General features: G+C 43.4%; 2 protein-coding genes across 7 annotated transcripts; one reads left to right on the top strand and one right to left on the bottom strand.

Moving 5' to 3' along the window:
• Positions 1-477: 477 nt before the first annotated feature.
• SIAE (sialic acid acetylesterase) lies at positions 478-21012 on the bottom strand. Of its 3 annotated transcripts, none has more exons than XM_034421897.3 (11): positions 20761-21012; positions 17816-18001; positions 15872-16030; positions 8569-8744; positions 7253-7391; positions 6367-6550; positions 4965-5074; positions 4753-4886; positions 3495-3649; positions 2279-2474; positions 478-1091 (listed from the first exon to the last, which is right to left on the bottom strand). In XM_034421897.3, the coding sequence occupies exons 2-11, from the start codon at positions 17877-17879 to the stop codon at positions 855-857; spliced, it is 1554 nt and encodes a 517-aa protein (XP_034277788.1). In that variant the 5' UTR covers positions 17880-18001; positions 20761-21012; the 3' UTR covers positions 478-854. The 3 variants fall into 3 exon arrangements, with proteins under 3 accessions (XP_034277788.1, XP_034277789.1, XP_087731748.1); XM_034421898.3 differs by having other exon boundaries at positions 20560-20848; XM_087875622.1 differs by lacking the exon at positions 17816-18001 and having other exon boundaries at positions 20761-20875.
• On the top strand, positions 20685-26926 carry SPA17 (sperm autoantigenic protein 17). 4 transcript variants are annotated; one of them, XM_034421899.2, is made up of 5 exons: positions 20685-20849; positions 22700-22879; positions 24220-24290; positions 24917-24979; positions 26532-26926. In XM_034421899.2, the coding sequence occupies exons 2-5, from the start codon at positions 22726-22728 to the stop codon at positions 26745-26747; spliced, it is 504 nt and encodes a 167-aa protein (XP_034277790.1). In that variant the 5' UTR covers positions 20685-20849; positions 22700-22725; the 3' UTR covers positions 26748-26926. The 4 variants fall into 4 exon arrangements, with proteins under 4 accessions (XP_034277790.1, XP_034277792.1, XP_034277791.1 ...); XM_034421901.2 differs by having other exon boundaries at positions 20712-20849; positions 24207-24290; XM_034421900.3 differs by lacking the exon at positions 20685-20849 and adding an exon at positions 21032-21234.
• Positions 26927-27844: the final 918 nt, after the last annotated feature.

The raw sequence follows: 27844 nt of genomic DNA, 5'->3' as shown, positions 1-27844 counted from the left end.
AGAATTATTTGCTGCAAGTGGTAGTACCACATAATGTAGATCTGGAATGCAATGAAACCCAAGACCCTTATTTTAATCTGGAGGTCAATAGTAGTTCACTTCAGGGCAGACAAGATACACAGTCTAGATACATATCGCTTTAATGCATCTGCCAACATCACTCACCTTGCCAAGGATTGACATCCAGCAACATCTGGAATGCCATAGCTTGGCCATTCCTTTTAGCATAAAGCTGTGGCTTGTATTAGGCTTACTCCTGCTCTAGTTGCCTAGGAGAGTGGGAGGAGAATGTTGAGTGTTTGTTCCCCGCTTTCCTTATAACACTCCTCTTCAGATCAGCTGGAGACAAGAGAAGAGCAAATGGCTGGACCAGTACGGCATCTTACAATTGGCCCATCCAACTCGTATCTGTACTTGGGAGCTTGGCCTGCTAAATTCAGGAGGACTTATGTTTAAACATGCACTGGAATGTCAATGTTCCCAAAGGAATCTTTTATTAATCACCCATCATGCCTTGTCATTCAGAATCCTGGCTCTCCTGGTTGTGTGCAGGTAACCAGGGATTGTTTTAGAAGTGGTTTGATTTCTAGTGAAGTACTTACAAAATAATTCTGGTTATTACAGCACCTCAGGCAGGTAGCAAGAGTAAGAATTGTCAACGTCTGATCCACCCTCCCTACTATGACCTTTCTGGCAAGTAAGTAACTGGGTTGCTCATTTTAAAATTCTTCTCTGCAGTCATCAACCTGAGAGGTTTACTGCTTTAAGAAAAGTAAGCTGTAGCTGTGTACGCCACACTTCTTTTTTTTCCGTCTGCAAAATAAGCTGCTGATTCCTCTTTTCACTCTCAGCTCTCACAGCAAAATCCATGCAGGGTTATTTTGGGAAAATGTAATAAAGGGAGGGGCAGGCAATTCCTGTAGATTGTAAACGGGACACTGTTTGTATTCACAAGGCCATTCAGACCAGGCGTAGCGCAAGCCCTTTATGCCACCTGAACAGGTTGGGTTCTGCAGGATTACCGAGTAGGAAGAGGATGACACAATGCATGCTGGTTTCCAACTGCACGTTCCCTGATTAGAGCAACACACCTGCAAAAAGGCAAGAGAGAGCAATTGCTTCAATTGCAGATTCTGCATCTTTCAAAGCAACAACTGCTGAGGGCTTGGCATTAGGTTTGTGAGATGTTTTAGTCCTTGTTACTCCCTCTACCCGTGTCATTTCCCCCAGTCTAGATCTCATCCTTTTAATTTTGAAATTTCTATTAATCTCACTGGGGAAAAGATACAGCAATGACTTTCTATGTTTAAGGATTAGAGGAACTTGTGCAAGAAAATGTATTATTATAATTCATTAAAGCTTGCCATAGCTGAATGCCTCTTAACAGGATGACAAGTAGATGATGGTTTAGTATGTTGCTTCCTACACAGCACAAGATAGTAGACAACACTTTCAGAATTTGGGCTGAAATTCACTCTTTCTTGTGCTGTTTCTCCCTTTCTCTTGCCCAATGTTCCTTAACCTCTGCAACTTTTAAGATGTGTGGACTTCAACTCCTAAAATATCCCTGCCACATATGCTGGCCGTGGTACTCTGGAGTTGAAGTCCATGTATCTTGTATAAAGTTGCTGAGGTTAAGAAACACTGCTCTAGCCCCATCTTTTCTTTCTCTAACTTTTAACAAGGCCATGTACACTGTACGCATACATATAGTCTTAGTAGCTACATTTAAATAAATGGCAAGCAGGTTATAATTCAAGGCATAGAGCCGTGATGGCAAACCTATGGCATGCGTGCCACAGGTGGCACATGGAGCCATATCAGTGGGCACGTGAGTGTTGCCCTAGCTTAGCTCCAGTGCGCATGCGCACGCTGTCCAGCTGATTTTCAGGCCTTCCAGGCCCACCAGAAGTTGGTAAATGGGCCATTTCCAGCCTCCGGAGGGCCTCTGGGGGGGTGGGGAAGGCAGTTTTCACCCTCCCCCAGTTCCAAGAAAGCCTCTGGAGCCTGGGGAGGGTGAAAAACGGGCCTACCGGGCCCACCATGCGCCAAAAGCACGGGGGGGGGGGGGTCCCAAGCGCATGCATGGGGTGCATTGGATTATGGGTGTGGGCATATGTGCGTGTGACCCCCCCGCGCTCCCCCGCTTTTGGCACGCGACAGCAAAAAGGTTAGCCATCACTGGCATAGAGAATCCTCCTGCATTCAGGTAGCTAACTAGATGTATTGGATGCTAACTGCTGTAATCCTAAATCAACATCTCTTCCTCGTCTTTTACCTCAAAAGTCTTGTTGTCCATGTGACGCAACTGAACACATTCCTCAAAGGTGATATTAAGAAGCCTATGGGTTTCATTCACTTGCACTTTCCGAGGATAGGGTCCCTGGAAGATTATGCTTTTCTCCCCATAAGCCACTGCCAGTGCTCCAAGATGCAACCTGTAGGCCACAGTCCGCTTATCCCGGGGGTGGATGCTGAAGGACAAAGAAAAGGGATGAGAGAGGTCAATTGGAACTAAGGCCCCCCTTTTTTTTCATGCTCATGTTTTAAAAGGCTAACCAGCTGGCAGCTTTCAATATTGCAAGTGAAAGCTGGAAGTAAAGGCCATTTCATAAAGAACAAGAAGTCTGAATGGATATCAGAGCTGCTTAGTAGAGAGATAGATGGCATACAAATTTAATAAATGCCAGCCAAAAGCTTCTAGAGCCCATCTCATGTTGTACTTACCTGACTTGTATTTTTCAGATTTGCAATCTGCCATCACTCTTTCTTCTTGATTCCGGCTCACATTGTAGAGAGTCAATCTCAGGCTTGGGACATTATAAACTATAGTGCAATTCCTTTTTCCCATGGGATAAAATCCATTTCATCAGATGATAAGTACTTCAGTCCACAATAGATTGTGCCCAAAATGAATTTGTTAAAATCTTTAAGGTGGCCCAAGAGCTTTCAGCACTTTTACTAGAATAGGGTAACAGTCACTTTTTTGGGAACTGCCAATTAGTACTATTTACTAGATCAGTGATCTCCAACGTTGGCAATTTTAAGACCTGTGGACTTCAATTCACAGAATTACCCAGCTAGCCATGGTGGCTGGGGAATTTTGGGAGTTGAAATCCACAAGTCTTAAAAGTTGTCATCCCTGGACTAGGTAGCCTGCTTTTCTAGTCTCTGTTTCTGATCAACAGACAGGAATCCCACCCATCCTTCTTTCAACCAGCTTTGGTTCACCCTCCAAATTAATATCACAGTCCCCTTCTCTGTTTTCCCATCTACTTTCTTCTCCTCCCACGTACACATCACTTGTTTCTTCACACATTCCACCTGCTTGTTTCTCCCTCTCCCTATGATGCTGTCATCTCTGATTTCCTCTACCAAGACTGATGTGACCACAATGTAGTATCAGTTTTCAAAGAAAACAGAAGCGTTTTTTAATGAGAGAATAAAACTTCCAGGAGATTAGAGGACAGATCTCAAGCAATTTTAAAATGTACCTGCCATAAGGAGATTCGTCATCACCAAGATCTATGGTAACAGCCATGAAAGTATTGGACATTCTCTTATTAGGGACATAGCCGTAGTCTGCAGTTTGATGCCACCGAATACGTGGAAAGTTGTCATTTATCTGCACGTGCTGATCTGTACATAACTGAAAGTGAGTAAAGAATGGAGATCTTCAAGAAAAGGTAGCCACGGATTTCACAACTTGTCATTTTAGTCAGTTCCTACTCAAAACTGAAAGTCCCTGTTACAAATCATGGACAGAACAGCTATGGAAGACCTAATCTTTACCCTTAATAACCATCATTCACTCAGCTACGATTGTAGAAAAATACACAATCTGAGAATGGAAACAGTCCATAGTTGGGTATTATAATCCACCAACAAATGATCCTTCTTGGCCCAAAAGGCACAAAATTCTTGGGTCTCTATACTATAAGAGCAGCAAGTGGGAAAATCAAACCTTTTGCATAATTCCATTGTCCCAATATTAGGCAGCCTTCCTCAACATGTACTGGATCAACTCTTATAATTCTCAGGAATAAGAATTATAGTCAGAAAAATGACATGCTGTCTGAAGAATTATGAGAATTAAAATCCAATGCAACTGGAAAACAAACTGGGGAATGACAAAGCAGTGGCTTCATAAAACCACATGCATTATTAGAGCCCTAACGGTTAGGATTGCTGCTTAACAGTTAACAGTTCCTGATGCACTGTTCTCTACGGCTGAAACAGGCAGGGGTTGAAGTCTGAGGTCTTACATAGCATGTATGGATCCATGCATCACAATGAGTCATCATCTGTTTAGTTTTGGCTGACTATATGTGTAAATCCAGTCATGTGCTTGGTCATCTAAACAAGTCCACTGACTTTTTCAATAATCTATGACTAAAACCCACTACAATTTAAGAGCAATGTGCAAATCTAGCCAATGCTTGGAAGAGGAAAGCATGAATCTGGAAATACGAACCAGTATCTATCACTGATTAAGGATTTCAGAAATAATTAGGAACAGAAGTCTAAGGCTAGATCTGACTGATTTAGCAAAATGCCACTTTTCTACACATGTCCCTTGCATTTTATGATGACAATCTACCATAAAACATTCACATCAAAAGCTTGAGATCAGGACATCTATTTAGATAGGAAGATTCTTCATCTTGAAAAGGATGACATCAAAATTTAAAAGGATAGATTTAAGTGAGCCCAAATAACCTGTTCAGGAGTGCATTTCCATTGTACGCTTACCTGAACGAAACCAAAGGGAAACTGCTTGTTGGTTTGACCATCGGATCCTTCATGAAAGGCTTTTCGCCAATCGTCAATGAGTGCAGGGAAGGTGCAATTGTACATATCAGTGTTCATAAGAGTGTTGGCTTCCCCTGCAATAGACGAAGATCCAATACATTAGCAGGAGTAGCATCATTCCAGTCCAATCTTGCACTGGTACTCAAACATACCTTGATACCATATAACTCCTTGGATGGTCATATTGACGAAAGGGTGAATCATTGCATTCCACAACACGGATGCTTCTCGGGGACCAGCAACAAGGTACGAGGGAGGACTTCTGAAAGACAGCAGGAAAAATAATGAGTAAAGAGTTCTCACCAGGTAGATTCTGAAAGATTGGGAGCTTTCTCTGTAAAAAAAAGACAACTTGGTAGTCACAATTACTGAATTATTTTTACAAATAACTTTATTATGAGTTTTTAAAGTAAAAGGATAAGAATATTAGAAACAGAAAGAACAGAAAGAAAATGCAAAGCTTAAAGTGCAAAAAAGGGAAAAGAAATACAAATAAATGTCTTCCAACTGTTTGTTACAACAGATACAATTATAAACTAGAATTGACCTCTTATTGTAATGTTACATCATGACTTTCATTTTTTCCATTATGTAGTATTTTTCTAATCGTCAAATTCCTACATCCTAATTTTTTTTTCTGTTTCATCGAAAACATCCAAAACAGGGTCCTGAATTATTGACCACTAATGTCATCAAGGATCAGACCTATTTCATTATGGCAAAAAGAAAAAAGAAAAAAAAAGTGCTTTGCTTAGTAAAATAGCATTCTCCAACTGATGTTGTTCTGGAATGTGGTCCTTTAACTCTTGAAATACACATAAAAGTGCAGTAGTTCATTTGCAACATAAGGAGGGCACATAATCACACACACACACTGAATCCAGCACTCAAAAGATTTAGGGCTGGAGGAATGAGACACATAATAATTAACTTATGCACTCCTCTAATTTATGACAAAAACTGGTCCCTTTAACTGGTATGGGTTGAAATATTTATTACACATTTTCACTGCACCCAAGATGATTTTTAATTTCATTGGACTCATCCTGAATTAAGCAGTACAGTAAACTACTAGAACGGGAAAATGTCATAGTTACACAGAGAAAAAATGTTAGGAGATTGTAGAGCAGGGGTCCCCAAACTTGGCAGCTTTTTTTTTTTTTTTTTTTAATTGATTTATATGCCGCCCTTCTCCGGAGACTCAGGGCAGCTTACAATGTGTTAAGCAATAGCCTTCATACTTTAAGCTTTAAGACTTGTGGACTTCAACTCCCAGAATTCTCCAGCCAGCTAGAGGTTAGAAGACCTCTGTTGTAGAGTCATAAAACTCTGAGTATTAAGCCATAATGATTTTTAGCTTAATGCGATGTGCAAACAAAGCTAGGATGGTTTGCAAAGTGAGGTTTATAGCAGAGCATGTGAACAGAATCTTGGCCAATTGGGAGATAAATCACAGGAAAAAAAACCATGGCTCAGCCAATATGCAAACTCATTTTCTAGGATGGAAAATCTCAGATTAATTAAAAAACAGACAGACGAGTCAGTTTTCCTTACCTTTCAATATACTCTAACAGACCACATTCATTCAAAGCCTTCTTGGAGGACCAGGCCTCAACTGGAGTCCCTCCCCAGGAGGTATCTATCAGCCCTATGGGGTACTTGAGTTTCTCGAACAAATACCGGCCAAACAGCCAACATACTGCAGAAAAGTAGCTGAAGTCTCCATGGCCCAGGTTTCCTGTGTAATGGAATATTTTTCTGAATGTTTAGAACATTTTGATGCTGCGGAAATAATACAACTATTACCTTAAATTGATTAGAAAATATGCATTGTAAAAAGATCAAGTATGAAGGACCCATTAAAATAATTAAGCCTAACCCTCACACCATTTGGCCTTCCGATACCTGCTGTTCCTCCAAATATGTTATGCTGGCCAAGCTGCCTGTCAGGGTACAAGGAACACCCCCAACAAAATAAAGCCCTGAGGCCTGAGGTTCCTCAAAGTTCCAATTTATTAGAGATGTCATGTTGGCACATCTGGGAAAACCCGAATCTGAAAGCTTCCAGGTTTCCCCCACCCAGCTAAGAGTTCACAGCCCTGCCCCACCCCCACAAGTTCATCACATTGTCCAATCAACTCTTCAAACTCCACCGGATACAATCTTAATGCAGTCTGCATCAGACACAGGCAAAAGTCCTTGAGTACGGAATGTTGTTATGACTAACTTTCTACCGCTCCAACAACAACCCCGTCCCAACTTCCCCAGCTAAAATATGTGGCAGTTTAGAAGCAAAAAGAAAATTGTCTTCCAAAACTGACACTGCCATTATCCAACTAAAATGGTCAGTTCTTAGCCCACCAATCAATCATAACATGAAAAATATCTTATTGATCCTGCTGATTTCTTGCTAGAAGTTTGACGTAAGTCAGGCTCTTACTGGCCGTTGGAATGGACCACTGCAAGTTCACGCCTCCAAGGTCTTGCAGCTCCACTTCTGACTGAATAAGGGCAGTGGAAAATATCCGCACAAGAGGAAACTTGAATGCATCTTCCATCTCCTTGCTAGTATTGAATATCTAGGAAACAGAGAAGATTCCACTGAAAATTGCAATTAAAAACAAAAGTAATAAAGTACGTCCATACTTGCAGGCAACAGAGTAGGCAACAGAGCAAGCCAGGATCAGCTGTGATCTTTTGGTCTCCCTCCTGCCTTGTTGATATTCTAGCACATAGTGTCCCAACAGTTTCTTTAAAAAAAACAAAAACTAAACTAGGCATAGATATGCTTGCGGTCATAAGCTACTGTGTATTGGTAGCTCTCACTTAACAACTGTTTGTTTAGTGAGCAAAGCTATGATGGCACTAAAAAAAAGTGACTCATGTGATCATTATTTGTGATCTTCCCAACCAGATTCTGACAAGCAATGTAAATGGGGAAGCTGGTATGATATGCCACGTGATGTCTCGTTTTGCAGTCAAACTGGAATACCTGGAACTGCTGTTATGTCACCATAGTCAAGTGATGTTTTGCTTAATGACCAGCACTTGGAATCACCAGTCCCAATTAGGATTGTTAAGTGAGGACCACCTGTATAATCCTCCCCTCCCTTTTGTTTTTTTAAAAGATGTTCCCACATGTCCTTGAATGAAAAAAAAATGAAGCAGCCACTCCTAAACCCTGCTGCATTTTTATTGGAAATTAGAAGTTGTAAAGTAGTTTTCAATCTAGTTTTCTATAACCCAGAGCTACGGGTTAGAGCAAGCAAACCAAAAACAATCAATAAGTATAGATTGAGCTGAGGTAGCGCAGTGGTTAGAGTGCAGTACTGCAGGCTACTTCAGCTGACTGCTAGCTGCAGTTCAGCAGTTAAAATCTCACTAGGCTCCAAGTTGACTCAGCCTTCCATCCTTCTGAGGTGGGTAAAATGAGGACCCAGATTGTTGGGGGCAATATTTGGACTCTGTAAACCACTTAGAGAGGGCTATAAAAGCACTATGAAGTGGCATGTAAGTCTAAGTGCTATTGCTATAGATCATGGCTAAGGCAGAATGTCTAAATCACAATCTGGACTTTAGGCTGAGAGCCTAAGTATCATAAGCCCAAAATATCCTTTTAACAAAAGTAATTCTCGGCCTGTATCTCCATAAGCAGAACCAAGAGGTTTGATATAAGTTCCCAGAATGCTTTGTTATCTGATCCCTCTCTTGCATGGTCCTTAAACCATACCTGGAACTTATAGAAATGTGGTTCACCTGTGAAACAGTCATCTCCATGTTACTCTGTCCACTGCAAATCCAAACATCTCCAAAGTAGACATCTTTTAATGACAAATTGGACACTTCTTCTTTGATGTACTGGTGTACCTCTATAGTATAAGGGCCTCCTTGGGCCACAGGGTCCAGCATAATTTTCCAAGTCTCAGAGTTTTCTGATAATATTGATAGAAAAAAAACCCAAATTAAATCCCAGGCTTGATATCAACATGGAACTATTCAGAAGTAATGAATGTACTAATATCAAGTCAAATTTTATTTGCTTATAGATTGATGTTTACCATAAAATTGGGGAGAAAACATCATTACAGTAGAGATGATGAGGAACATATATGATCTCATTGCTGAGAAGACCCACTCATTTGCACCTGCCGATTCACTCATATGTGAAAAGCAAAGAACAGAACTGCCAAGGCTGAAACTAGCTGATTGGGGAATATTTTCTAAGCAATTTAAAATCCTGGTGGGAACCTGGCTCTCCAGATGTTTCCTGCAATACCTTCCAGCAACCATTAATACTAGCCTGGCTGACTGAGACTGCTGTAGATTGTCCAGCAAAACATCTGAAGGATCTCAAATTTCGGATGTTTGATTTAGAGCAGCTTGGTTGGCTTGGAAATTCTGGGAGTTGAAGTCCACACATCTTAAAAGTTGTCAACTTTGAAAAACACTGATTCAGAGTATTGAAAGGGCAATGCCAACTCTTTAAACAAGCCTGGTACAAATGGCAACAAACAGAAACAAAGGACAAATTTTACTCCTAGTGGATTGTTAAACAGCAACATTTTATACTGGACTGTTTTAAAAGCAGCTCTACATAAAACAGATTGGAGCCTTCACTGGGAGATAGTTGGCTATCTTAAGGAAGGAATGCAGCTAGAAAATGCAATGAAGCTGGCAAATGGCACCTTTCCTGTCACCATCAAATCATCCATAGAAAGTGATGGGTCAAAAGGTACTCCCATTCTAGCTTCTTGTGGTTTTGAGTAGTTCGGCCTACCCATTAGAGAGCAGTATCTTTCCTAAAATGATCAAACCCCTGACAGTTTCTTTATTGTGTTATAACCAAAGTTTAACTTTCTTGTAAGAAACTGATGATTTATTGCCATATTTCTTCTCCCTGGCATCCTGCTAAACATTTGATAGAGCAGTTCTCTTCATCTAGGTGCCACAATCATAGCTTTATTTGGATTCCTGCACAGAGCAGCAGTTCAACTTGATGGCCTGAAATGTAAGAAGGAAATATACAGCCACCCATACAGGAATGGAATGATCCTAGACGGAAGCCTCATTTTGGCAATTAACATTCCCAACTAAGGGAACTAGGCATGTCTAGCAGGGGTGAAATGGACCGGATCGCCCGATCAGGTAGTGATGGTGGCGGGTGGTTCGGAGAACCGGTAGCAAAAATCCCTGCAGCCCCCCTCCCCCCCATGCCCAGCTGAGCCGCACGATCATCAGAGGCTGGTTTTTTTTACTTTTAAAAGCATTTTTTCTACAACTTCTTCAGCCAAAAAAAATGCTTTTAAAAGTAAAAAAAAAAAAAAGCCTCTGATGATCGCACGGCTCAGCTGGGATCGTCAGAGGCTTTTTAAAGCATTTTTTTCTGCAACCCCTTCAGCCGAAGAGGTTGTAGGAAAAAAAAATGCCTTTAAAAGCCTCTGGCAATCCCAGCTGACTTGCCTGATCGTCAGAGGCTTCTAAAAGCATTTTTTTCTGCATTTTTTTAAAAGTAAAAAAAAAAAAAATTGGCCACGCCTACCCAGTCACATTACACCCCCCCACCAAGCCACACCCACAGAACCGGTAGTAGCAAATTTTAGATTTCACCCCTGATGTCTAGCCTAATGAAAAGAAGGAGTAGGGATGCTAGGGATGCATCTTGCGCATGCGCAAGATGGCGGACCTCCGAGGGGCTCGCTGTTGAGGTTGATGGGGAAAAGGAGAACTTTGGAAATGTCGGAGGCCGTTTTAATGATCCTGGGCCCCACGGTCAGCATGCTGATGGTCTGACGGCTCGGATGTGCCATCCCTTATTGGGATTGGCCCGGGGATGGCAGAGCTACAGTGAGGAGATGTAATCGGAGCGCTGTAAGGAGGGCGGCGGCAGCGATGGCGGCCTCCACGATGACTCCACAGCCGTGGAGCCCCGGAGATCGGGCATTTCATCCTACGGACCGACTGCAGGAGGTGAAGGAGTTAAGGTGGTCCGGGGAGTCTAACTGAGCCGGATGGAGAACTGAGGGAGCCGAGGGAATCATCTATAGCGACCCAAGCCTCCCTTCGATTTGATGGCGGCCGGAAAAGAGCTGGGCTGCCGGGGGTGGGGTGGGGTGCGGGAAGCGGAGGGCGATGGATCTGGCACCCGGAGGTTCGGAGGCCTGTAGGCCGCTTCAAACAGTTATTTAGCCCAGATTTGAGGCTGGGGTGTATGGTCCAGTGGTCAGCTGCGCCTGAAAACCCCCCATATGGACCGAGACCTGGGAAGATCGTGGTAGAATTTGCTCGGAGAAGACGGGCAGGACTATTGGGGGTGATTTGGCCCAGAACATCAAAGGGAGTTGGGGAGTGATAGAGGGGGATTGCCAATTACCATCTGGTTTCCCCCTTGGATTCGCTCCCCCCCCCTATGAAAATGGCCTCCCCCCGTTGCTGCCTGGACTCTCTATTAGGTCGGCCCATTTTCCCATCATTACTAACTCTGGGACTTTATTATCACCCTCCTGGATTTTTTATGTTTGATCTCTATCTCCTTCTGCTGCTGGCTAGTTTATTCCTGCCGCCCGATTACCACCTTTAGGCCTTGGCTCGGGGGAGGAGAGATTGCAGGCTGGAGGGAGAAGCTGAGAGTCCAGGTCAAGGACTGCTGTTCTATCTGCAGGGAGAGAGTGACTATTGTTGGCCTTTGACATCCAGCCGCTGTGAGAGAACGGCTGTGGCCATCCGCCTGTACTGCAACTATCTGATCTGGTCGCCCCCATCACTGTGAGAGAGTGAAGGGGCTCCAGCTTCATCCTGGCCAGCCTTTTTTGCCATCTCTCACCTCAATGACTATCTTTAAATATCGCTGACATCCAAAGTTCCCCTTTTCCATCTCATCATACTTGTATGACTTATACCTCGGCACATTTGCTCGCACTGCGAGATGCCCCCATCTCGCGGCGATGGCCTTCCACTTTATCGAAGGCCTACCTTAAGGACGGGCTTTGGAGCCCCGAGAGGTGGCATGTTTTAAAGCAGGGATTGAGGGGTTTTTTAATTAGGGTTTTTAATAATCTTTTAAGGGGAACTGGGAGGGCGACCAAAGGGGAGGGGGGGGAGTAATCCACCTAGGTCAGGGCCCAGCCCGGCACAGGGTAATGGTTTGGAGGGCGCAGGATGAGGGATTGGGGATATCATCAGCACGGTGGATGGGAGGGGCAGATATGGCGGGAGCAGAGGACCTTATCTTGTGCCGGAGGTGCGCACTCGCTACTTGAGAGCGATTGCGTGCCCCGGTCCTCAAGGCTCCCCTCGGATACTAGGTGGCTCAGATACTCAGGACCTGGGCCTCCGGCTGATGCTGTGCAACGCCAGGTCCATGGTAAATAAGGCCCCCCTCATTTACGATCTTATTCAAGAGGGGGGAGCGGACCTGGCGGGTATTACGGAGACCTGGTTGGGCCCAGAGGGAGGGGTCCCACTGGTTGAGATGTGCCCACCAGGCTTCAGAGCATTCCATCAGCCGGGGGCCCACGGGAGGGGCGGGGGTGGTGGTGGTTATTATTAAAGAAGGTCTTGGTCCAAGGGAGACCACTGTGCCACAGATTGCCGGATGTGAGTCCCTCTTTGTGAGATGGGGTCATGGGGTTCAGATGGGCTTGCTGCTTACGTACCTGGCTCCCTGCCGCATGACAACGGCCCTGCCCGAGCTACTCGACGTGATAGCCACGGTGGCAGTTGATACACCCAGGCTTATGGTCATGGGTGATTTCAACCTGCCGTCCGTTGGTGAAATGTCAGAGATGGCTCGGGAGTTCATGGCTTCCATGACGGCCATGGACCTGACCCAGTTAGTTCATGGCCCCACTCACAGGGGGGGACACACGCTGGACCTGATTTTTGTCTCTGGCCAGTGGTTGAGTGGTCTTATTATAGGGGATATAGACATGAAACCCTTGTCATGGTCAGATCACTCACTCCTTCATCTGGACCTTCGAACCGCTACACCCCGCCGCAGGGAGGCGGACCCAATTAGATGGATCCGCCCCAGGCGCCTGATGGATCCTGATAGGTTCCAGATGGAGCTTGGGCCAATTCCTGAAGATCTGGCACACGACTTGGCCGAGGACCTGGTAGCTGCCTGGGATCGGGCAGCTGGTGGGGCCTTGGATCGAGTCATGCCTTTGTGGCCTCTGACCCGGTGTCGATCCCTCGCGGCTCCTTGGTTCACCGAGGAGCTGAGGGAGATGAAACGCCGGAAAAGACGCCTAGAGAGCGGTTGGAGGGCCAGTCTCGCTGACCGAACACTGGTAAGGTCGCATATTAAGACCTACCTCGTGGTGATAAAGACAGCAAAGTTTAATTACTTTTCCGCCTCTATTGCGTCATCAGGGAATCGTCCGGCTGCCCTGTTCAGGGTAACCCGCTCCCTGCTCCATCCGGAAGCGCAGGAGGATCCCTTGGAAGGCAGGGCGGAGGATTTCGGACAATACCTGTATGACAAAATCGCTCAGATCCGGGGGGATTTGGACTCTGACTGGGTAGATCAGGGCAGGGTGACGAGGAATAGTCTTGAGAATGTTACCTGGGAGGAGTTTGATGCTGTGACTCCCGATGATGTGGACAGGATTTTGGGGAGACTTAGTGTGGCCACATGTTTACTGGACCCGTGTCCCTCCTGGTTGGTACTGGCCTCCCGGCCAGTTACCAGTTACACGAGGCTGGCTCCAGGGTGTTATCAACGCTTCGCTGAGTGAGAGTCACTTCCCCGCCGCCTTGAAAGAGGCGGTGGTAAGGCCTCTCCTCAAGAAGCCATCCCTGGATCCGGCAATATTGGCCAACTACCGTCCTGTCTCCAACCTTCACTTCCTGGCGGTGGTCACGCGACAGTTTCCGCAATTCCTGGAGGAAACATCCTATCTAGATCCGTTCCAGTCGGGTTTCAGGCCCGGGCACAGCACGGAAACGGCATTGGTCGCGTTGGTTGATGATCTCTGGAGGGCTCGGGACAGGGGTTGCTCCTCTGTTCTGGTCCTGTTAGACCTCTCAGAGGCTTTTGATACCATCGACCATGGTATCATGCTGCACCGGTTGGAAGAGTTGGGGATGGGGGGCACCGTGTTACGGTGGTTCTCCTCCTTTCTCTCCGACCGGTCGCAGTTCGTGTTGGCAGGGGGGCAGAGGTCGACCTTGAGGCCTCTTATATGTGGAGTGCCTCAGGGGTCGGTCCTCTCGCCCCTTCTGTTCAACATTTATGTAAAGCCGCTGGGCGAGATCATCCGTGGCTTTGGGGTGAGATACCACCAGTACGCTGATGACACCCAGTACATCTCCACCCCAGGCCACCCCAACGATGCCCTTGAAGTGATGTCCCAGTGCCTGGAGGCTGTGCGGATCTGGATGGGGAGGAACAGGCTCAAGCTCAACCCTTCCAAGACTGAGTGGCTGTGGCTCTTGGCATCCCGATATAGTCAGTTGACTCCATCACTGACTATTGGGGGCGAGTCGTTGGCCCCCACAGAGAGGGCTCGCAATCTGGGAGTCCTCCTGGATACGCAGCTGTCCTTGGAGGAACATCTGATGGCTGTAACCAGGGGGACCTTTTGTCAGGTTTGCCTGATTCGCCAGTTGCGGCCCTTTCTTGATCGGTATTCCCCGTGCAGAGTCACTCATGCCCTCGTCGCCTCTCGCCTTGACTACTGCAACACTCTCTACATGGGGCTCCCCTTGAAGAGCACCCGGAGGCTCCAGCTGGTCCAGAAGGCAGCAGCGCGGGTAGTGACGGGAGCAGCATGGCACTCCCATGTAACACCGCTCCTGCGTGAGCTGCACTGGCTCCCGGTGGTCTTCCGGGTGTGCTTCAAGGTGTTGGTTATCACCTTTAAAGCGCTCCATGGCATAGGGCCTAGCTATCTTCGAGACCGCCTGCTGCCACCGACGACCTCCCATCGACCCGTGCGCTCCCACAGAGAGGGCCTCCTCGGGGTGCCATCAGCCAAACAGTGCAGGCTGGTGACCCCCAGGGGGAGGGCCTTCTCTGTGGGGGCACCTACCCTCTGGAATCAATTGCCCCCAGAGATAAGGAGAATCCAAGACCTCAGTGCCTTCCGCCGTGCCCTTAAAACCTTCCTTTTCCAGCAAGCTGGGCTGGCCTAATTTTTAAGTGTTTTTAATTGTTTTGTTTATTGTTTTTAATTAATGGGGCCAAATTTATATATATTTTTAATTGTATTTTAATATTTGTACTTGATGTTTTTACTTGGCTGTTCACCGCCCTGAGTCCTCAGGGAGAAGGGCGGTATACAAATTCAAAATAAGATAAAAAAAATAAATGATAGCAGTCTTCCAGGACTTGAGCGGCACAGAAAAGAGGGGTGTCAGCACGTCAAGATGCATTTATCCTAATGCTGACATAAGAAGGAGAATGCAGGCGTCTGCAACGGGACAGTTGCCTTTCACCTACTTATTTCCTCTGGAGATAATGTCCCCTAGGAGATGGATGGGAGGGGGGAAATTCTTTGAATTGGAGCAGTAGATTAGGGGTGAATGATTGGGAAGATGGCCAATGAATGCAGAGTGGGGGAAGGAAGAATGCAGAGTGGGGGAAGGAAGAGGAGGGGTTTTGGGTCAACACATCAGTGCCAGCTGCAACGAGTCAGTGTAAAAAGTGCTGTGCTTAATAAAATGGAAATTTGTTTTATAAAAGACTTTGTTTGTGATGCAATTTATTTGAAGACAGCCTGAAAACCTGACAAGGGGATTAACCTATTCTCCAAAGCACCTGAGAGAAGGACAAGAAGTAACAGATGAGATCCAACTGAGAACTAAGGAGAAATTTCCTGACAGTGAGAACAATTAATCAGTGGAATAGTTTACCTGGAAGTTATGGGTGCTCTATCACTGGAGATTTTTAAGAAGAGATCAGACAGCCATTTGTCCAGAATGGTGTAGGGTCTTCTGCCACAGGCAGGGGGTTGGCCTAGAAGGTCTTCAAGATTGCTTCTAACTCTATTACTCTATATTCTATGCATGGGCATTAGGACAAGGAAGCCATGTACATATTGTTAATATTATGGATTACCTTCAATCTGTACCATTTTGGTCACAACACTATGATTCTGGGAGAGTGTCAGCATCACCTTAGAACCAGGATCTCCAAAGCCCCATACGATTGCATGAGTTGGTTCCTTCTGGAGTACCATGTGATCAGCATAATAGGAAGCAAAGTGAAATTTAGCACCTGAGGCAGACAAAAAGGAACGACAATCCGGTTTACGGTTTCAGCTTCTCAAAAATATTCCAGCAATGCCTATGCTAGAGTACAACCGTTCAATTCTTAAGACATTTCTGAACAGCAAAAATAGCTGGCAATTCATTAGAGATTGTCAAGGAAGCATATTACTGAGAAAGAAAGACTACATCTCAGATGCATTAAAAATCTTTGAAGATTACACAACTACTTTCATTGTTGCTTTTTCACGTGATCATGTATTTTTTTTTCAACTGAAGCCATTCTCTGCTGCTCTCCCCACCCATACATACATTCATACAATCTCCAATTTCTCTATCTGGTATGAACTTTGGAATTTCACTTTTATAGCACTAGTTTTTAGGAAAGTACGACATAGAATATGTGTTTGTATCTTTATGAGTGAACAGTTTTTCAGCCCAATTCTCTGAGAAGAGACCCTTTCTGCCATGTGTCACTTTATGACTGAGGAGACTGAGTCTACAGTCTGTCCCTGATTCCCTCCTCACTGCAGGAGATGCAGGAGAAAAACAGAGGCCACTTTGCCTTCTTGCCATTATTTGTATGGATTTAAATACTGCATTGTTAGTCTTCATTCAATATGCTGAACCCAGCTTAATCAAATACACTTCCTGTGTACTCCTATCACAATGCTTAAGCAAATACAGCTTAATGTGACTGCTTGATTAACTAACATGTGAAGACAATGCCTACCTAGGTTTTTACAATGTCCTGAACACAAACACCTCAATTTAGTCTAGTCTAGCATCTTGTACAAACCCAGCTGTTAAGTCTTTAAATAACTTGGCTCAGCATATTGTATGAGCAAAAACATAAAAAAAGAATTTAAAAAACCCCTCCTTTTCTTACAGCTATGGCAACCCTATACTTATTTACTTGAAAGTCACCAATACAAAGAGATACATATATAGCATCATATCCTTAACACTGAATGATTGAAGGAGAGGAATTGATCCTCTTATATTTTATTTGAGGCTACCTTAGCTATGTTTTGAGAGGATTATTAGAAATATAGATTGATAAATATTGAAGGGTAAACATTTAAATTAAGGCTCCAGGAACCAATATCTTTCTCCCGTCATTTAAATCTCTGTTAGCAAGAATCACTTTAGTAATTAACTGAGTTACAGCCTGGTTTGTTTCATACTCTACTATAACATTTGCAGATGCTACAGAATATATGCCACCGTAGATATGCAATATAAGAAACAGAAGCTGAGCTAGGGCAGGATGCCAAGCAAGTAGAGTTTCCTTGTACTGTTGCGTAGTAGGAACAACTGCATGCTGCTTTTCAGGATACAACATAAAGCTGAAAATTGGAAAAGTCAATGAGAAAATTGCAAGAAAATATAATAAACCCTTTATCAAAGAACAACAAACCTAAGCAACTGTTAACAAAACTCTTAAAAGATGCAATCCTGAATGCACCCAGGAGTAAATTCTGTTGGGGCACTGAACTCAAGGGACTTTCTTTGTAAATATGTTTAAAAGTTACTCCTCTACTGAGATGAGCTAATTATCTGACTTATCCTCACCAAACACTGAACCAAACTTTGTTCAGGATTTTGCTCAAGGAAGCTCAGCCTGTACAAGATACAAACAAAAAACATCTGGTCGAAGCTTAGCGTCGTGGAAGGGAAGCAAGTTCCTACTAGCTAAATGCTGCTATTGTATTTTCAAAATACTGTTTTCTCCATATTGCATTTGCCTGTGCTCATTCACAAGTAGCGGCAGGAACTGTCTCTTCTCACTCACCTGCTGTGCAAGCCAAGAGCAACATGAATAGCAAGGAAGCCTCCATCATCTTTTTTGATAACATGAAGCCAGAAAGTCAGAGCATGCAATTCTGGGAGCAGAGAATGTCCGGAGTCTGTATCTTAAAGACATCAATCTCCTTGTGACCTCACACTGGGCTGATCCAAGCCAGGAAGTAACATAGGGCTGGTAGGGAGAAAGTAACATAGCTGTTCATAGGTATGGCAACCTTGTCACCACCCAGCAGATATGAATCCTTAATAATGCTCCAGACAATTTCAACTGTTAGGCTGAGATGGAGAAGGCTATTTGACTGTATCCTAAATCTGACCTACAGGATCTCTTTATGACTTCTCCCACTTCTGAAAATGTGCTTCCTGAATTTGAGGAAAAATAGCCTCTGAAGCAGGAAAAAAAGGCTTTTAAGGATAGCAAAGCAGCTGAATGTTTCCCAATACCTCCTGAGAAATTATTTTGAATTCAAATTCAAACGTGTTACATTATTGGCACTTGTAACTCTGCAAAGCCACAACTTTGGCTTAGTACATTGAGGGGGCTGGGTTCCCCAATTAAAAAGTTTTTTTTTAAAAAAAATCCTAGCTTATTCACTAAGCCTAGGTAGTCAAGTTGTATACAATCCACATAAACCACATAATGCTTGTGTGTGTAAACCAGCCACCCTTTGCTTCCTGCCCCATTTCTTCTTTGCAACTTCACCCTGACACCCCTCTATGAAACTTTACCCTTTTTACTCTGAAAGAATGGCTTGTATAGTATTCTGAAAGCTCAGCTAAGCATTTCAAGGAAGGACATGTGTGCAAACTCATGTGGCAACCATCAGGACACCCCAGGAGTGCTGGATAGATTGAGAGACAGAAAACACATCCTAGGCAAAAGCCATAGCAGATGCTTAGGATGGTGAGAAAGACCACACATTTTTGGCCATGACAGTACACTATTATCTGCAGTGTTGGGTTTATACATAATGACAAATCATGCATGGTTTGAACTATTCAAAAAATAAAAATACGCTGGAGAAAAAAAACATTTTTTCCTTTGAAGTTTGTATTTTAATTTTCTATACAAAAATATTTTTCTTATAAAAAAAGAACTTATTTTGGAATAAGCCCCAAGCGGCTAAACCTGCCCAGCAGCTTAATACGGAAATGACAAGAGGGATTCCCACAACATTCTAGGTCAGGGGTTCCCAACCTCCTCTATACCCCGCACCTCTAGAACACTTCTGATATATTCTCGCACCCCTTACAAAAGTAAATAATTATATGCACCTAATTATGCATATACACTATAATTTTGAAACTTCTAAACCCACATTTTTGCACCTCCTGTAATATCGTCTCCCATCCCCGGTTGGGAACCCGTTTTAGGATATGCTGTGGTGCCTTGATGGGTGAATCCAGCCTCATATCTGCATTCTAATATTTGCTCTAATATCCCCTTCAGCAACCTGGTGCCCCCCTCCAGAAACATTGATTTATGATTTATTTGAAACATTTCAACTAAAAAGGATTCTCTTATTGATTTCACCAGAGAGAGAAGAAAGGTGAGAAATCCCACCTTCCCTTTTTATACTTTGCATACATAAAAAGGTTTTTGATTGGGTAGGGAAAAATTATCTGTCTAGTTAGTTCGTAAGAATTAAAACATATGCGAGCAACTACCAAAGGAGCACTGTACTCTGGATAAAAGCAAATGAAACATTTGTAAAGAAAAATGTCAGAATGGACATAGGTAAGATTCAACACTTCCCATCATTGAGCCTCAATACTTGCTCTTTTTTGTTCATGGAGGCTTGAGAACGGCTGAAAATGAAACTATGACCTCGTAGATGACCCTCACTGTCAAGGACCGAGGAGTACTCATTTCAAAAGATCTAAGCCTCAGAGCTCACTGTAACAGCATTGCCAAAAAGGCAGTAAGAGTTGTTAACCTAATTTTGAGAAGCTTCTTCTCCAGAAACATTGTACTGCAAACCAGGGCATACAAAACCTTTGCCAGACCAATTCTCGAATACAGCTCATCTGCCTGGAATCCACACTGTATAACGGACATTAATAGAATTGAGCGGGTCCAGAGGTATTTCATGATAAGAGTCCTCCACTCCTCTGCTCGCAATAGAGTACCTTACGCCATTAGGCTTGAAATTTTGGACCTGAACAACCTAGAACTATGCCGCCTACGGTCTTCAGCAACAAAGCGGTCAATGCATGGAATGCACTACTTGACTCTGTTGTTACATCCTCAAACCCCCAAAACTTTAACCTTAGACTGTCTACTGTTGACCTCACTCCATTCCTGAGGTCTGTAAAGGGGCGTGCATAAGCGTACCAGCGTGCCTACCGTCCCTGTCCTACTGTCCCCATTTATTCGTATCGGTTATGTATATACCTATATCTGTTTATATGTTTATGTATGTTCATACTTATACTTGCTTTCTCATACATGCTTGACAAACTAAATAAATAAAATAAATAAATCTACAAAGCATTTGAATACTCTCTTGCCACTCCTGGCTTCTAAAAGGGAGGCTTTGCTTGAAGGTTATAAAGCTTATATAGGCAGGGCAAATCATGAGCTACACATTTTGAAAAGGGCAAATTGACAAAGACAAGAAAACCCACGTAAGTTGGCCAGTGTAACTACTACAAGAACCATATGGCAAGTATTACAAAGTCCATGCTGCGTGGCCCTCAGTGCCCATCCCCGGCGCCCTCGCAGCCTACCCCATCTGCAAAGCCACGGGGGTGGAAGAGCTGCCCGGGCGGAGGCCCTGCCATCAGACCCCGCTAGGTTGCCAAGAGGCCCGGTGTGTGACGTCACCGCGAGCTCTCTGTGACGTCAGCGCCCCGGGACCCGTCTAAAGCGCGGCCTCAGGCCCACCCTGCCCGCAGAGTCCCAACTCCATGGGCCCTGAGAAGACGTACTAGGAGCGCAGGCTCCCCGCTTGGTCCTTAAAACCTCGGCCGCGCCATCGCCTCCTTCACCGGCGCCCGAAAACAGAACCGAGAACGCGGTGAGGCCCCTGGGCGATAACGGGTTTTAATTGCGGGCGGGCTGAAGAGGGAGGTAAGGGGGTGGGGAAAGGTTTGGTGGCTGAAGGACGGAGCTGGCAGCCAATCGGCAGGCGGAGTGGGCCGACCCAGGAGAAACCAACCGCCCTGAGGCACTGGACGGGACGAGATTTTATTTGGGGGCGGGCTTCAAGAGGGGGGAGGAGGAGGAGGGGAAAAGGTTTGGTCGTTGAAGGGTGGAGCTTGCAGCCAATCAGCAAACGGGGTGGGCTGACCTGAGAAGCCAACCGCGCGATTTTCCGCTCTATTGGCCCTCCCCGCTTGCCGTCTTGATTGGAGTTGCTAAGCAACGGGAAGGACGCTGGTCTCTGTCCTTGCGGTAAAAGGGTAAAAGGAGGCCTGGGAATTATCCTCCTGGCGGGCCGGGGAGCTGAAGAGGCCGGGGGCGGCGGCGTGGGGGCGCTAAGCGCCTCACCCCGTGTTGATAGCTCCAGGCTGGGAAGGAAGAGGCGCAGGCAGGCCAGGAACCTGACTGCATCAGAAAAAGAGCGCTTTTGAGCATGGGCAGACTACAAGTAGTCCCTGCCAGAGTACAGGCAGTTCGTTTAGTGACCGTTCAAAGTTACAGAGGCACTGACGAAAGTGACTTATGACCATTTTTTACACTTACGACCTTTGCAGCATCCCCATGGTCACATGATCAAAATTCAGATTCTTAGCAACTGTCTCATATTTATGACGGTCACAGTGTCCTGGGGTCATGTGGTCCCTTTTTGTGACCTGACAAAGTCAATGGGGAAGCCAGATTCATTTAACAATCATATTAGTAACTTAACAACTGCAGTGATTCACTTAACAACTGTGGCAAGAAAGGTCGTAAAACTCACTTAACAAATGTCTTACTTAGCAACAGAAATGTTGGGCTCAATTGTGGTCATAAGTCAAAGGCTATCTGTATTTCTCCCCGTGAGGAAGAGGCTTCCATTATTGCTCCCTTCCCCAACTTTTACAGGTACAGGCCCCATCGTTCCCAGCAAGCATGGCTGGGAATTCTGGGTGAGGGCTTCTTGCTTCAGTGTTTTAAGCAGGCTCCTATTTTGTACCCCTGCTTTGTGCCATGTTTTTCACGGAAAATCTGATGAGTCTATTCAATAGTAAATGTTGCTAAGAAGGGCAAAGTAAAATACTGTAAAGTAGGGATGTCCAATCTTGGGGACTTGGATACCTGTGGATTTCAACTCCCAGAATTCCCCAGCCAGCCATCCCCATTCTAGTTGGGGAATTCTGGGAGTTGAAGTCCACAAGTCTTCAAATTGCCAAGGTTGGATGGACACCCCTGCTGTAAAGCCTAAACTTGAACATGTTTATGTGAGAATCAATTTAAAAAAAAAACTTAGTGAATTCTCTATATTCTTTAATTTAATTATCTGTTTGAAATTGGATTGGGTGATACTGAGATAAGTGGGCTAGTAGTCTGGTTCAGAACAAAGCAATTCCTTGTTTAAAATGTTGTTACAATTAGATACTTTGTAGTAATTAAAAATATTAAATAGTGTGAGCTTGACATTCAGATTTATTAATATTTTTATTCTGCCTTTTGTAACTCAAGGTGGCAAGAATATATAATACTCCTTCTTCCTCATACTTTTGCCACAACACCAGATTGTCAGGTAGATATATAGCATCTTCGGACAATGCTGGCTCCCTCAGCTAAGAAATGGAGATGAGGATCACCTCCCCAGAGTCAAACACAACTAGACAGGGGAAACCTTTACCTTATCTTTTTATCCAACATTTAATGTCTTATTTAGATTATATATCTCACTAATTGTTCTTGTAAACTGAACTCTAGGTATAAAAGAAACTTTTCCAGAAACAATGGCTATTCCGTTCTCGAACACCACTCAACGCATTCCTCCAGGATTTGCCAATCTGCTTGAAGGGCTCGCCAGGGAAGTCTTAAGAAACCAGCCTGATGATATACCAACTTTTGCAGCCAAGTATTTTGAATCTCTCCTTATTGAAAGAGAAAGTAAGTTTCAATTGACTATATTTAAGGTTTTTAACATACATTTGCGTTCTTGGGCTTCATCTGGTTTGCAAGAAACCATTATTTATTCACGTAGGTATCCATCATGTGGCATTTTTCTTTCTCAGGAATGTTTTTGCACCATCCAGAAAGTAACTAGGATTCTCTGTTAAAACTGAGGAAGGGCTGTCCAGTTTAGCCACTATGTAGATTCTGAAATCGGCTATTCTCAAATGCTCAGTGCCTTCTTTTTGTTATGCTCAGATTGGTAGGTTTGAGTTACCTTTTTTACTATATACCGTATTTTTCAGAGTATAAGACGCACCTCCCCCCCCCAAAGAGGCTGAAAATTTGGGTGTGTCTTATACTCTGAATGTAGCTTTTTCGAAGCTTTTTTTCAGCCCTAATGAGGCACTAGTGAGTGATCTTCCCAGCTTTGCCTGCTCCCTTGACTCTCCACTGTGCTTTAATGAGGCGCTAGCGAGTGAAGTGATCTCCATGCTTTGCTCCAACTCTCGGCTGTTTTTTTCAGCCCTAACTAGGGGCTAGCGGTGCTTTGCCTGCTTTTCTCATTGCTGCTTCCTCTCAGCTGTGCCTTAGAAGCTGTTTTTTATCCCCAAGCAGGAGATAAAAAACCAGCAAACTAATGTGCTGAAGCTGACCAGACTAAGGACGCTAGCCAGATGAATACCTGGTAGGCAGATTTTTTTTTCCTATTTTCCTCCCCAAAAACTAAGCTGCGTCTTATACTCCGAAAAATACGGTACATATATCACTTCTTTTAAATTTAAATTTTAATTTTGACCTATTATCCTGCATACTATAAAGAGTGTTACACCTGTTTTCCTTGGAATGAGACAACTCGCCATGGCTGACTTGCCATGGTCATCTTGCCATGGCCCGCCCACCTTAGCTGACTCGCTGTGGGACTATTCAACATGGGATAATTCAACAGTAGGGAAAATTGAATTTCAGCAGGTCTTGTCTTGCTTTAGGTTTGAACCTTTTCAGGTTAGAAGTCTTTGAGGCTGGGGTGAGCCAGAGCGTAGAGTCCCAGAAATTCATTTGTCCCTCCTCTCTTCAGTTATCCCGCTTTGAATTGTCATGTGGTGAGTTGGCCAGGGCCAGTTGTCTATTTTTTCCTCTTTATTACAGATAATTGAAAAGCTGTTGAGCTACATGTGCATGTTTACCTTTTTTCAGTTAAGAAATCTCAACTGTTGTTAAACGAATGTCAGTGTCATTATGATTCCCAATTTAATTAAGCACCATTTGACTAGGAAGCTTTTATTTTTTTTAAGAGAAGTCAGTAATTTTTCTTCAAAAAAAGTCATGTCTTTTAGAAACCGGATATGATCCAACTGAATGGGGAGCAAAACTAGAGGACCGATTCTACAATAACCGTGCTTTCAATGTAAGTATTATTATATAGTGAATGACTCCCCCCCCCTTTTGACAAGCAGACCTTTGAATGAAACTAAACAAAATATAGGAGATTAAAAATCCAGATTAAAAATAATAGCCATGAGGTTAATTAGGATCATTGGCATATTTTCAAAGGAATGTGGATTATTTATTTATTAAGTTTATTTGCTGCTCATCTCACTGTGATGCAACTCTGGGCAGCTTACAATAATTAATTCATACAACAATGATTTTTGAAAAGCTTATTTTGAAAAATGATGAGTGGGAATCTAAAATTTCTCCTACTATTGAAATTCAGATTCACTCGCTTTATCCTATGACTGCTATAGCATTAAAATATCCCATCATGCATACCTGTACCCATAAAAAGGAATGAAATCACTTCTTTCCTTAAGAACTGCCTTACTACAACATCATTTTACATCATCATTTCAATGGATTCTATATGAAGCCTAACGAGAGCTTGGCATACATTTAGTAATTTTGTCACCATGTACTCAGTTACCACTCCACTGATTTGCCTTTAGGATTTTGCTTGCATCAAAATTCAGTGGGGGAAAAATCATCTGTACCAATAGGCTCTTGTGCATCAATAATACCCTCCTGCTTTTTCAGGAACTTGCACCACCAGGAGATGGAGTTAGAAAGGAAAAGAAAGAAGAAACTACTGGAAAACCAGTAAGTAATTTTTCCAGAGATTAATTGCATACCTTTTCTAAATTAGCCTTTGTTGTAGATCAGGGATATCAAACTCGATTTCATTGAGGGCTGCATCAGGGTTGTGTTTGGGCCGGGATGGGCATGGCCAGCTCGACGTCATTCATGTTGGGGACGCCTGTGGTGGCCCAAGCACTCCGCCAGCTCTGTTTTTGGCTGTGATGGCCTCCTGCAGCCCTCTGGCAGTGAAAACGGAGCTTGGGAAGGCTCCCTCACATGCTCTGTTTTTGCTGGCAGAGGCACTGCGGGCCTGTCCTTTGCTATTTCCAGGGCAGCCTCACGGGCCAGATCTAAGCTGTTGTAGATAGTACTTGCTGACTTTGGTGTGCCTAAAAAGTTGCAGTGAGGTTGTCCACTATCATAGGAGCCAACATTAATTTTATATGGGATCCAACAAGGGTCAAATTGATGAAGGCCCATTAGCAATTTTTCCATTTGAAATTAAACAATTGAAAGAATTTATCTCAGTAAAATTAGTAAAAACTCTTATCTCCAAAACTGTTTGGCATAAAGAAATGCGTACATATTCCCTGAAGACTTAAATTGCTTCTTCTAAGTTACTCATACTCTACACTTAGATTTAATAAAGAAAAAATATAGCTGAGAATACAACACCTTTTTCTATGAATTTCCAGTGAAAATATGTATGAACAAAGAATAGAGGTGCCCACTCAGAGCAGTTCAAATTGTTTCTTAAATACCAACAGTGTTAACCATCAAGACACATTGCAAAATCCTGTGCATATTTTAGCAGTCTTAAGCACTGCTAAATTTACCCAGTGAAGTTATCACAACTTAAAACTATATTAACTTTGTCAGTTTTACCCTTTGCATTCATTCTGTATAAATGTATAAAAAGTATAAAATATACTTTTATGTAGTTGTAAGGTTTATATTATCTTTATGATTTATATTATCCTTGTTGTAGCAGTGCAGGCAATGTAAATAGTGCTCCCTCTTCCCATTTTTCATCCCAAACAATATTAAGAGATTTTGTTGGCCATCCAGATGAGTAATGAAGCTCAGCTTCAGCAGGGAATTTCCATAGCAGTGAATGGACAAACTGGTTAATTTGACCAGTACACTCTAAGAATCTTTATATTGGCATTTTTATTTTTCCAAATAGTATACATTTGCTGTTGGATGAACAATTGATCTTATCTAAGCATTAATTTGGGCATTTGTACCAGACAAAACTTTCTTTGAAAAGTTCTTTGCCTAAGTGGTATTTGCAGAGTTTAATATTGAAAATAGCCCTACTGATTTTTTGGGGGGAGGGAGTAGGGAGAATATATATTTTAAAACCAAACAAAAGCAAGATGCATTTTACTCCCCACCTAGCTTCAGCATCATTCTTCTAAATTATGCATACGTACAAATTTGATTGGCATTTATTGTAGCTTAATTTTTTTTTCTTCCTTTCTTTCTTCCCTTTGTACACCCCTTTTTGAAACCCGGTGGGCAAAATGCAAAGGAGAGAAATGTAAACTTGATTTTCTTTTAAATTGTAAAGGAGGAAGAAGACAAACCAGAGGTGGATATTCAAGGGACCTTATCGGAAGAACAAGCTGCTGTAAAAATCCAGTCCATTTTCCGAGGATACAAAGCAAGAAAAGAAGTGAAAGGCCGAGAAGAAGGAGAAGATGAAGAAGGGAAGGAACCTGGAGAGACAGACAAAGAAGCTGGGAAGGAGGAAGTCTCAAGTGAGCCTGATAAAGGACCACAGTAATCAGACTCACCAGTTCCATCAAGAGTCCCATTTTCAAACAGGCGTACGGCGAAGTCCCACTGGTCTGCTTAGAAACAACCTGCCAAGTTTATTAAATAAACCATACAGTTTAAAGCTGCATGCAATCTTGGTGCTCATCAGCGGATCAATAAACTGACCCTGTTTTCATGCGGAAAGAACTTTTTGATGTAATGGGCACTTTCTTTTTGGTGTCGGCTTTAGTGAGTCTTAAATTAGTTAATCCTTGCCAATATAAGAAAAAAATTTGGTTAGGACTTATATGTATGACACCAGGCCATTATAACATTGTCTCATGAACAGCATCATATACAGGTAGTCCTCCACTTACAGCAGTTTATTTAGTGACCATTCACTTATGGTGCACTTATGTGCACTTATGCACTTATGACCAAAGTGCACTTATGACCATTTTTCACGCAACCGTTGCAATATCCCCATGGTCACATGATCAAAATAATAACAACTGTGTTATTAACAACTAGGATTTACTTAACAACTGTGGTTGTAAAATTGGGCAAAATTCACTTAACAAATTTTTTCACTTAACAAAAATTTTGGGCTCAATTGTGGTCATAAGTCAACTACCTATACAGAGTTCCAACAAAGCCTTTGGTGCTAGTTTCCACAATGCTGATACCTCAGTAGCTGGACTGGGAATCTTTTGTGTTTGATACATTGTGAGATAAACATCTGAATCTGTTTTACAGATTTTAAAAATCATTTTTGAGGGGAATATGTGTACTCTGATCCCCATTCCCAAATGCTATCTTCATGTACATTCAGTGGTACAGACAGTCATACTGTATTCACTTTTAATGCTGCTTCAACTATTTCAGTTTGTAACATACACATGCATCAGGTTTGCACAAGGTTCGTTATCAGGAACTTGGCAGCAATACGATAACCGTCTGCCAAGTGCTTTACTACAAGAAGAGGGAGTGTTCCTCCACCAGATAACACCAACGAATACACACAGTTTTCAAAACAGTCCAGCTCAAACATGAAACCTTCAGCAGATTTGGCGTTGTACAAAGTGACTAGCCAGAAGTTAGCTTTGTCCGTCACAGAGTCTCAAT

Source organism: Pantherophis guttatus, chromosome 9 (genome assembly GCF_059756535.1).
Source record: "Pantherophis guttatus breed Tessera chromosome 9, ASM5975653v1, whole genome shotgun sequence".
Taxonomy (NCBI): domain Eukaryota; kingdom Metazoa; phylum Chordata; class Lepidosauria; order Squamata; family Colubridae; genus Pantherophis; species Pantherophis guttatus.
This window is presented reverse-complemented; position numbering and strand designations above follow the sequence as displayed.